The sequence below is a fragment of the Rhinatrema bivittatum genome, chromosome 8 (genome assembly GCF_901001135.1).
Source record: "Rhinatrema bivittatum chromosome 8, aRhiBiv1.1, whole genome shotgun sequence".
NCBI classification, from domain to species: Eukaryota; Metazoa; Chordata; class Amphibia; order Gymnophiona; family Rhinatrematidae; genus Rhinatrema; species Rhinatrema bivittatum.
In genome coordinates, this window is record NC_042622.1 from 262,410,967 (window position 1) to 262,423,050 (window position 12,084).

The following is a 12,084-nucleotide window of genomic DNA, read 5'->3' on the forward strand; positions in this document are numbered from 1 at the left end:
AATAAAGACCCCATCATACAAGCCTCCAGAATCGTTACAAATAGTCAAGAGTGATCTGATGGAGAAAATTAACCTGGAATCTTCCATCGAGGAATCTTCTGGAGGAGTTCCTATTGGATGTACTTTTGTTGTAGATGCTTGCTGCCCAGATGTTTTTAAATGGGGAGGCATGATTCCAAACTATCCAGATATCTAGAGATTAAGAAAGCTTTTTAATTGATTTCCAGGGTTTTTTGTTGGCCTTCCCTGAGCAAGGGTTGGAGGACTTATGTCTTGGCCTATCCAGTATGTGCTAGAACCAAGGTTCCTTGTGCTAAACCCAAAGGTGAATTGCACCTGCTCCCAATTCCTTCTTTACCATGGTCTCTCCTCTCCACAGATTAGCCATGGATCTTCTGATTTCTACTAATTGTATTGCCATCTTGGTGATAGTGGACTATTTTTCAAGAATGGCGCAGTTCATCTCCATGTCTAAGCTGCCTTTGACCCTTCCACTGGCCATCATTTTATTAGGGAAGTGGTCCATTGTATAAAATCTCTACCACTAAAATATCAGATCGAGGACTTCAATTCATTGTCAGATTGTGAAGGGCCTTTTGTAAAGATTTGGGTATCAGTTTTCATTTTTCATCAAAATACCATTCCCAGACAAATAGCCTTACAGAGAGGACATAAGAACAAGCCTATACTGGGTCAGACCAAGGGTCCATCTGTTACTGTGAGAACGTGGAACCAGATCGAAGTGCGCTTACCTCGTGCGGGCGTGTTCTCCGGACCGGAATGTAGACAGTAGAGCCCAAGACAGTCCCAAGTCAGGGCAGGCAGCACAGCAGGGTAAACCGTGAGGCAGTCCAGGATCAGGGCAGGCAGCACAGCAGGGTAATCCGTAAGGCAGTCCAAGATCAGGGCAGGCAGCACAGCAGGGTAAACCGAAAGGCAGTCCAAGATCAGGGCAGGCAGCACAGCAGGGTAATCCGCAAGGCAGTCCAAGATCAGGTAGGCAGAAGACTCCAGGAAAAACTCAAGCAGCAATACAACAGCAGAAACTGAAGTGGCCGAAGCAGTGAGCGTGGGAGAAGGCTCTGAATAAGAAGCCAATCTCCCGCACAAACTGACCCCGGTCGGCGTCTGACGTCAGAGGGGCGTGTCCAGACCCCCGATCGCACGGGGATTGGCTGCTGGCGTCACTAGAGGAAGAACTCATTTGGCACGTCCTCGCGTCGCCGACGGGGAGGAAAGCCTGAGGCCCTTCGGGATGACAACGCCCCGGTTAGCGCGGGACCGGGCAGTCGATATCGGGGATGGAACCCCGACGCCATTGGCCAAGGTAACAGTACCCCCCCTGCAAGACCCGCCCCTCCTCTCTTTAGGTCTAGGCTTACGAGGAAATTGGTGATGAAACCTCTTAAGTAACCGAGGAGCTTGCACATTAAAAGAGGGTTCCCATGTGTTTTCCTCTGGACCAAAGATTTTCCAAGAGATTAGATATTGAAGTTGCCCCTTAACTCTTCTGGAATCCAAGATCTCTTCCACTTCAAATTGATCATCGTCTTGTATGATGTGTGTATTAGCCTTCCGTCTTCTGTTGGGCCAAGTCAAAATGGCAGGTTTAAGTAACGATATATGGAAGGCATTGTGAATCCGCAAGGAGGATGGTAAATGCAGTCTATAGGTGACTGCATTGATCTGCTTCTGGATAGCGAAGGGACCAACGAAGCGAGGAGCAAATTTAGCTGAGGGTAAACGTAAGCGGAGATTGCGCGTACTCAACCAGACAAGATCTCCCTGTCGGAGTTGAGGAGCAGGACACCGACTCTTATCTGCCTAAGCTTTCATTTTGAGCGTGTTCTTCACTAGTAAGGCCCGTGTTTCTGTCCACAATCGGGTCATAGAAGCCATGGTTGAATTAACCGCATGACAATTCAAGGTGCTGGTAAGAGGCAGGGGAAGATGTGGATGTTTCCCAAAAACTACGAAAAAAGGGGACTTCCCAGTAGCATGACTCACATGATTATTGTGACAAAACTCTGCCCAGACCAGAAGGGAAGCCCAATCATCTTGTTGCTGATTGACATAAGCTCACAAAAAGGTCTTTAAAGATTTATTTGTCCTTTCGGTGAGTCCATTAGACTGAGGGTGATAAGCAGAAGAGAATTTGAGTTTAATTTGGAGACGTTTGCAGAACTCCGTCCAGAATTGGGCTGTAAACTGTACCCCTCTATTGGACACAATACTGATGGGTAGACCGTGCAGACGAAAAATGTGATGCAGGAAGAGATGGGCTAATTCGGATGCAGAAGGTAATCCAGGTAAAGGAATGAAATGCGCCATCCTGGAAAAACGATCCACAACCACCCAAATGACCGTATTACCCTCTGAAGGCGGCAGATCCGTGACAAAATTGGTTGCAATATGAGTCCAAGGGGAATTAGGAATAGGCAGGGGTTGTAAGAGTCCCAGGGGCTGCCGTCGAGGGGTCTTTTGCGCTGCACATACTGGACAGGAATCCACATACTTCTTAACATCTGTCTCCCACCGTGGCCACCAGTAGTGTCTGGAAACTAACTCCTTGGTACGAGAAACTCCGGCGTGGCCTGCTACCTGTGCATCGTGGGACCAACGGAGAACCTTTAATCATAAGCGTTTCGGAACAACTGTTTTCTCAATAGGAACTGTGAATGTAGCTGCCAGCTGAATGTGAGCCGGATCTATTATGTATCGAGGAGGATCCGGGGTGTCATCCAGATCAAAACTTCTAGAGAGAGCGTCTGCTCGTACATTCTTCTGCGCAGGTCGGAAATGCAGCATAAAATTGAACCGGCTAAAAAAAAAAGTGCCCACCGAGCTTGCCGGGGATTCAACCGCTGGGCCTTGGCCAGGTATTCCAGATTTTTATGATCCGTGTAGATAGTAATCGTATGACGGGTGCCTTCTAAGAGATGACGCCATTCCTCCAAGGCCAGCTTAACTGCTAAGAGTTCCCGATCACCAATCATGTAATTTTTCTCCGCCGGGGAAAATTTCAGGGAAAAGAAAGCACAAGTCACCAAGTGGTCCTCGTCATTTTTCTGAAGAAGAACTGCTCCCACACCCACAGCGGAAGCGTCTACCTCGAGAATAAAAGGTTTAGTGGAATCGGGACGTCGGAGACATAAGTCCTTGGTGAACTCCTTCTTTAGTTGTGAAAAGGCTTTGAGAGCCTCCTCCGGCCATTTCTGTATAGGAGCACCTTTCTTGGTAAGAACTGTAAGGGGGGCTACTAGGGAGGAAAAATTTGGAATAAATTGCCTATAATAATTCGCAAACCCCAGAAACCTTTGTAAGGCTTTCAAGCCCACTGGTTGAGGCCACTGCAGAATGGCTTTGAGCTTGGCTGGATCCATGGACAATCCTCTGTTGGAAATAATATACCCGAGAAATGATAATTTGTTTTGGTGAAAAACACATTTTTCCAATTTGGCGAACAATTTGTACTCACGGAGACGTTGTAGAACTTGTCGGACGTGACGCTGATGCTGTTGCGAGTATCTGAAAAAATCAAAATGTCGTCTAGGCATACAATGACATGAGAGTAAAGGATATCGCGAAAAATGTCATTGATCATATCTTGAAAGACTGCGGGAGCATTGCAAAGGCCAAACGGCATGACCCGATATTCATAGTGTCCGTTATGCGTATTAAACGCCGTTTTCCATTCATCCCCCTTTCGAATTCTTATCAGATTGTAAGACCCTCTTAAATCTAATTTTGAAAAAATTTGAGCTCCTTTGATCCGATCAAATAATTCTGAAATGAGGGGGATGGGATACCTATTCTTCTTGGTGATGCTGTTAAGTCCCCGGTAGTCGATACAGGGTCTCAAGGACCCGTCCTTCTTTTTGACGAAAAAGAAGCCCGCCCCTGCGGGAGATGTTGAGGGTCGGATAAAACCCCGTGCTAAGTTCTCTTTGATGTACTGTTGTAAAGCTGAGGATTCAGGCTCAGATAAAGTATAAATCCTTCCTCTGGGCGGAACCTTCCCTGGAAGAAGATCTATGGCGCAATCATACGGTCGATGAGGTGGTAATGACTCTGCTTGTTGTTTACTGAAGATGTCCTCAAAGTCCCGATAGGGAGCCGGAATGCTAGAGGAGAGTTGTGTGGTCTGGATTACCGTCTTTGGAACCAATTGTAAACAATTCTGAAAACAGGATGGACTCCAGGCAGTGAGTTATAAAGAGGCCCAGTCTAAATGAGGTTGATGAATCCTTAGCCAGGGTAAGCCCAAAATTACTTGATTAACCAAGGATGGTAGAACATAAAGCTGAATGCGTTCTTGGTGAAGAATTCCAGTCTGAAAAAGTATGGGCTTGGTGATGTAGCATATTCGCATTCCCACAGAATGCCCGGAAACTGACGTAACTGATAGAGTGGTTAAAGGTTCTACCGGAATCTGAAATGTTTTGACCAATTCTTCCTGAATGAAGTTGCCTGCCGCCCCTGAATCTATGAAAGCATGAAATGGGACCGCTCCCTCCTTCAGCCAGATGGTTACAGGAAGTAATAATTGAGGAGAGGAAATGCCGGGACCCAGGGAGGCCTCTCCCACCTGTCCTAGGTCCGGAAGTTTCCCGACTTGTTGGGACATTTATTAATGAAATGACCAGGACCAGCACAATACAGACAGAGATTCTTTACTCGCCTTCGATGTCGTTCCTCCGGAGTTAAGCGAAACCTGTCAATTTGCATAGGTTCTTCGGCGCTCCCTGATGCTTCTGCTGCCTGTGGGACAGACAGAGGTTGCTGAAAATTGGGAGCCAGACGAAAAATCCTTCGAGAGGTGGCTCGCTCTCGTGTCCTTTCCTGAAAACGAAGATCCAGACGGATGGCGAGCCGAATTAATCCCTCTAAGGTCTCCGGCGGATCTCTGCCAGCGAGTTCATCCTTTATATTTTCTGCAAGACCTTGTCGAAAGATAGCCAGTAAGCTATCCTCTCCCCAGGCGAGTTCTGCTGCTAAGGTCCGAAATTGGATAGCGTACTCCCCCACAGATCGTGAGCCTTGTTTAATCTGAAGCAAATCGTTTGCGGCGGAGATAGAACGTCCTGGTTCGTCAAAAATGAGCCGAAATTCTTTTAAGAACCGATCCAAGTTAGTGAGAATAGGATCGTCTCTTTCCCACAAGGGAGAGGCCCATGCTAATGCTGGTCCCTCCAACAAAGAAAGAATAAAGGTAGTCTTTGTTTTATCATCAGGGAAAGAAGCTGGTTGTAGAGAAAAATGCATTCGGCATTGATTAATAAATCGTCTACACAATGTAGCAGTTCCGTTGAATCGAGGCGGAGGAGGTACCCTGACGGGGTTGGGAGTTATCGTAGTACTGTTTTGGGGTACTACAGGAGTATGGGCTAACGCATCCATACGAGCTACCAGACGATCCAAAACCCCCGTTACTTGATCGAGGACCCCCTGTTGTTGTTGAATTCGGGTAGCCAATCCGGGAATGGCCTGTAGCGCAGATAAATTGACTGGATCCATGGCTTCGGCCAACTGTTACTGTGAGAACGTGGAACCAGATCGAAGTGCACTTACCTCGTGCGGGCGTGTTCTCCGGACCGGAATGTAGACAGTAGAGCCCAAGACAGTCCCAAGTCAGGGCAGGCAGCACAGCAGGGTAAACCGTGAGGCAGTCCAGGATCAGGGCAGGCAGCCCAGCAGGGTAATCCGTAAGGCAGTCCAAGATCAGGGCAGGCAGCACAGCAGGGTAATCCGTAAGGCAGTCCAAGATCAGGGCAGGCAGAAGACTCCAGGAAAAACTCAAGCAGCAATACAACAGCAGAAACTGAAGTGGCCGAAGCAGTGAGCATGGGAGAAGGCTCTGAATAAGAAGCCAATCTCCCGCACAAACTGACCCCGGTCGGCGTCTGATGTCAGAGGGGCGTGTCCAGATCCCCGATCGCGCGGGGATTGGCTGCCGGCGTCGGGGGGGGGGGGGGGACCCCCGACGTCACTAGAGGAAGAACTCCTCATTTGGCACGTCCTCGCGTCGCAGACGGGGATTAAAGCCTGAGGCCCTTCGGGACGGCAACGCCCCAGTTAGTGCGGGACTGGGCAGTCGATATCGGGGATGGAACCCCGACGCCATTGGCCAAGGTAACACCATCAAGCCCAGCATCCTGTTTCCAACAGTGGCTAATCCAGGCCATAAGTACCTGGCAAGTACCCAAAAACTAAGTCTATTCCATGTTACTGTTGCTAGTAATAGCAGTGGCTATTTTCTAAGTCAACTTAATTAATAGCAGGTAATGGACTTCTCCTCCAAGAACTTATCCAATCCTTTTTTAAACCCAGCTACACTAACTGCACTAACCACATCCTCTGGCAACAAATTCTAGAGTTTAATACCAACCAAGATTTTGAGCGGTTCCTTAGATGTTTTCTCTCTGCTCACCAGAATGATTGGGCCAGATTGCTCCCTTATACTGAGTTTGCTCACAACAATCATGTTAGCGCAGCGGCAGATTCACGATGAAGACCGGCCCGGGGATTCGCCGCCCAGGCCAGCCCAGGAGATACAACATGGTCCTCTATGCGAGTAGCCCTCTCATAATTCTACTTTTTTACTACTTTTTTTGCTTTAGTTCTCTGTTCAGAGCATAATGCAGGGATGGATCTCTCGTCCACTTCTTTAGCCATCAAAAAGTAGACTTGCTGTGGCACCAACAAATGTAAGGATAAGCTAAATCAGCTATTAAGTAAACCGCTCAGCTCAAAGCATAACTGGAAGTCTCAATCTCCCCATTAGGAGAGGGCATACTTATATGGCATCTATAGTATCATCTTCTATCTCTATGCCTCTCATCTATCCATTAGGACAAAGAGTACTTGTAGACCATCTGTAGTAACATCTCCTTTCCCTCTGCTCTCTTCTCTGCATGAACAGAGAAAATATTTGCAGACTGTCTGCAGTAACACGTCATCTCCCTTTGCTCTCTTCTCCTTATGAGGAGAGGGCGGACTTGCACACCATTTGTAGTAACGCCTCCTCTCTATCTGCGCTCTTCTCCCCAGAAGGAGAGGGAGTACTGTAAGGCCATCTATAGTAACAACTCCTCTCTCTCTCTCTCTCTCTGCTCAGGAGAGAGAATACTTGCAGACCATCTGTGGTAATATCTCATCTCTCTCTGTTCTCCTCCCAGGAGGAGGAGGAGTACTCACAGGCTGTCAGTAGTATCAACTCTTTTTCTTTGCTCTTTTCTTCCTAGAAAGAGAGGGAATACTTGCAGGCTGTCTGTATTAACACCTCCTTTTTCTCTCAGTTCTGCTGTCACCAGGAGGAGGGGTGCATGCATATCATCTATAGTAACATCATCTCTTTTTTTATCTCTCTCTCTTTCTCTTTCTCTCTTCTACATAGGAGGAGAAGGAATACTCACAGGCCTTGCTGGAGACCAAGCTTGTGCTGGAGGAGCAACTGGAGGCTGCCCGCTCCCGATGTGACAAACTCCATGAGATGGAGAAAGAGAACATCTTCCTTAGATCTCGTCTGTGTGACCTGGAGCTGGTGAGAGATCCCTGCTCTTAACCCATTTGCTTTCAGGATGCAGTGCTTGAGGGATGCTTTGTTAGTAGCATTGGGGCAGGAGAAGTCATGAATGAGATTGTTAATGGTGTGCCTTTTGGGGGCTCTCCAGGAGCGGGATTCAGATAGGCTGAAGGTGGAAGAGCTTCTCCGTGAGAACCTTACGCTGGAGGTGGAACTAAAGCAAAGCCTAGGCGAGTCCATTCACCATGACTGGGAGGAGGAGCTGGAGCCAGAAATTCCTGTAGGTGGTGAGTATGGGATAAAACAATTGAGAAAATATATTCACCGTGAATAGGAGGGGGAGCTAGAGAGAGAACATACACACAGGTGGTCATTCTGGAGTAAGAGAACTGTGGAGTCCATTCACCAGGATTGGGAGGGAGAGTTGGATCCATGGATACGCACAGGGATTAAGTGTGAGAGAAAAATGCTGAGAGAGCATGACTGGAAGGGGGGGAGAGGAGCCAGAGAGACCTTCAGGTGGCAAATGTAGGATAAGAGCTCTGGGAGCATCCATTCACCACTAAGAAGGGATCTGGAATTACAGACACTCATATGTGGTGAATGTCAGATAAGAGAGCTGGTAGAGTTCCTGGAAGAAGGAACTGGAGCCAGAAAATTCCACAGGCAATGAATATTAGATTTTAAAAAAAGCTGGTAGTGTCCATTCACTGTCTATCATTGTTGGGGGAACTGGAGCACTGCAGGGCAGTAGGTGTGGGATAAGAGACCGGGGAGAGTCCATTCACCTGGACTGGATGAGAGAGCTGGAACTGCAGCCACAGATACTTGTAGGTGGTTAATGTGGGAAATGGTGGGCGAATCCATTCAGCAGCTGTGGATAGGAGAGGCTGAAATGTGTGATGTCTTTGTAAGAATAAAATACTCAGGAACAAACATTAATAGGTTTCCCTCATACTTCCCTTCTACCTGTCCTTGTCCCTTATCGCTTTCCCCTTCCCCCCTTCCCCCCATCTCCCTACTTCCACTACCCTGTCCCTGCTTCTTTCACTATCTTATAAACATTTTGACCCTTTTCCTACCTCAACCACCCTTCCCCTCGCTCCTCTCTGTTCTTGCCTCCTTGCTCCTTCATTTTGTAGACCCTGAGGAGCTAAAGCCCTTGAGCTCTGAGGTCCATGAAGTCCTCTCTGGCCACTTGCTGAACCTGGAGCGGGAGAACCAGGAGCTGAGGCTCAGGGCCCAGATACTGCAGGAGAAGCTAGAGAGCCGAGACGGAGAGACCACCAGTGTTGCAGTCCAGGCCCTAGAGCAAGAGAACCGCTCCCTCAGGAAATCGGTATTTGACACCCGTCCATTTCCACCTGCTGCCAGTATCTAGCTGTGTTTGGGGGTCGCTTGCGCATTTGTATGCTTGTGTGTGTGTGGTGGGTAATAGCGGAGGAAACAGAAAAAAAATGGATCTCAAAACAAAGACCAAAGATCCCTAAGTGGATTGGGTCATTCCTATAAAGTAAACAGCTTACGAATGGGTCCATTTTTAAAGGGTTTAACCGGGGGGGGTCACGTGATGCAGTTCAGGGGAAAGACATAATTCACCCCTTGCAGCGTTCGGCCTTGGCAATCCAGCCTCATCCAGGTGACTAATAGCAGCTTTTTGGAACCATAAACCAGCAGCCTGCCCTACCCTAACACCCGTGCACCGGGCGGCGGCAGTGATGACCTCCTGTCTCACGAAAAAAGAGAGAAAGTAAAGGAAAGACCCCGAATCCTGGAAGCGCCATCCATCATGGCGCCGGATCCTCCCGCCGCCACCTTTTACCGCGACGCTTTCTGAGATTAAGGCGATATCGGCGACACTGGGGCCCGGAGCTTAAAACCATCTCGACCAAACTTTCCGAACTCACCGCGGCTTTTGCAGGCTATGAAGCCCGATTTCTGGGAGCTAGAGCAGTGTGTGTCGGACCTTCAAGATGGCTGCCACGCTTCTGAGTCCGACCTCGCTGCTCTTAAAGCCACGCTTGAAAAACACACAGAGAGGTTGGAGGACCTCGAAAACCGTTCCAGGAGGTCCAACCTGCGTTTTCTAGGGCTCGCCGAGTCCTTGGAAGAGAGAGGTCTGTCTGCCTTCTTGGAAGGATGGCGCAGCAAAGAACTGGGTATTTCCAGCACACATGGCCCACTGCATGTCGAACGAGCCCATTGCCTAGGGCCCAAAAGAGGGACTGATACCAGACCCCGAGTAGTCTTCGCAAAAATCCTCAACTTTGCCCACAAAAGCAAAATCCTGCAGGCAACTCGAGCCGGTAAATCCCTGCAATATGAGAACCATAAAATCCTGGTTTTCCAGGATTTCTCGGCCAATCTGGCAGCAAAGCGTCGTCTTTTGGCCCCTCTCTGCTCTAAATTGATCGCAGACGGCCTCCGGGCCACCCTGGTCTACCCTGCAAGGCTTCGAGTCACCACGTTGGAAGGGGTCCCGTGGTTCACGGAGGCAGAGGACGTGCACAGGTTTTTGCGCTCTCAATCCCTCCCAGGCTCGAGGAGTCCGGTGGTGGGGGACTCAGATAAGGGCTAGGTGGCTCCGCGAGTTTGGCATATTCCACTCTCATGAGCCGATTGGCAGCACGGTCTTATGGATGGTTTGAGAGGTTTGGACTTCCTCACTACACTTTTTTTGCCATTCTCCACTGGTGCCTGTGGAACTGTTGGGGTCGATGCATGTTTTCCTGTGCATATTGGTGGAGAGGAGGGGTTAATGTTATGGCTACTTATAATGCTATGTTCTAGTTCTGATTCATATGCAATGTCTATTGTCATATTCTAACAGGCATGAGTTACATAGTGCTCCTATCTTTCTGTGGATATTTCAACTGTTGTGGATGGGGCTGGATTGGGGGGATGGGGGTTGTTTGCACGGTAGTGGCTTCGTTTTGTTGTCTTGGAAGCTGGGAGGGATGTGGGCTTTGGGGTGTAGGGAAGGGAGGAGTGGGCGGGGGAAAGGGCGCTTGGGTTTGCTCAGTAGTTTTTCTTTATACCATACTGTGTGTTGCTTGGTGTGGAATAGCTTTGAGTATGTATAACTCTGGGACCCTGTGTTTTTCTGGTACGTGGGGGCCTCTGCTGGGAGGGTTCCTACGTTGCTGAATATAATCTCATGGTTATGTCACAATTTTGTAGTTTACAGTGCTCCTAGCCATGGTACCCGAATAATATCCTGGAATGCGGGTGGCATAAACTCTCCTATTAAGCGGTCCAAAATCCTTAACCACGTAAGAAAGAAACAGGTTGATAGAGCATTTCTTCAGGAGACCCACCTTACTGACGTGGAGCATGGGAAACTTTGTAGAAGTTTGGTGGGAGATGTCTATTCTGCCTCGGCCTCTACCAAATCTGCAGGGGTGGCAGTTTTATTCAATAAGCAATTGAATAAAACTGCCACCCCTGCAGATTTGGTGCAGAGATTTGTGCGAGAGAACCTTTAACGTTAAAAACCTTTAACGTTAAAAAAAATAAATCAAGGATTCCCAAGGGCGATATATTATTTTGGTAACACAGGTATATGACCTTACTATTGTCCTATGCAATGTCTATGCTCTTAATAATTACAGTCCTGGCTATTATAGAGAGCTTCAATGTTTACTCCTCCCCTATCTCGACGACTTTGTTATTATGGGGGGGGGGGGGGATTTCAATGCCATTAGGGACCTACAGCTGGACAAATCCCAGACCTCTCCCCGAGACGCGAGTGCCAATAAGGGCACAGCTGGAGCACTCCCTTCACTTAGTGGGTGCGTGGCGCATTCTGCATCCTGTGGAGAGGGATTTCACAAATCTCTCTCAAGCGCACGCCACCTTGTCCTGCTTAGACTATTTTTTAGTTAGTAGTCATCTTTTCTCCAAGATTAATGATGCATGTCTAGGAGATATTATCACATCTGACCATGCTCCCATCTGGGTGGACATTCAACTCTCTTCATGTCAATCCCCCAAGCGTATTTGGCGATTCCCATACTATCTGGCGGATGATCCCCAATTTCAAGATTGCCTTTTGGCCAATTGGACGGATTATGTCCGCTTAAATAGCGAACACTCGGCAAATCCGGTTCTATTTTGGTATACTGCTAAAGCGGTCTTGCGGGTTATATCATTTCCTACGTGGCGCACAGGCGTAAAACCCTGGATAAGCGACTATTGGCCTTAAGTAATCAGCTGAAATCCGCCAAAACCCCGGAGGGCGAATAGAAGCGAGAGGCCCCCGAGGAGCTGGTACCCAGAGCGTCCTTAGGAGCGAGATACCCCGGAGGGTAGCGAGGAATCCAAGCGAGCAGCTTAGAAGTAGCAAAACCGAAGTCCTTGCTAACTCGTTGAATTGGAGAGGAGGTTTAAATACCCGGAGGTACTGACGTCATGCGGTGGGGCCACCTCCGAGGTACCTGCCGTGACGTATTCATAAACGTAGGCAGCTTGCGCGCACGTGCCCTAGGAGACCTTCAGGAAGAAGCATGGTGGACGGAGATGCCCATGCTGGCTCAGAGATGCCGAGGATTTCGGCAAAC

The 12,084-nt window shown here is 48.6% G+C and overlaps 1 protein-coding gene across 1 annotated transcript in view; it reads left to right on the forward strand.

Annotated features, from left to right (window-relative positions):
* CCDC88B (coiled-coil domain containing 88B) overlaps nucleotides 1-12,084 on the forward strand; it is a 168,770-nt gene that overhangs the window by 62,180 nt on the left and 94,506 nt on the right. Inside the window, exons 11-13 of the mRNA XM_029614802.1 lie at nucleotides 7,397-7,543; nucleotides 7,674-7,812; nucleotides 8,668-8,864. Of these exons, the coding sequence (XP_029470662.1) occupies nucleotides 7,397-7,543; nucleotides 7,674-7,812; nucleotides 8,668-8,864 (483 nt within the window). The remainder of the gene's footprint in view (nucleotides 1-7,396; nucleotides 7,544-7,673; nucleotides 7,813-8,667; nucleotides 8,865-12,084) is intronic.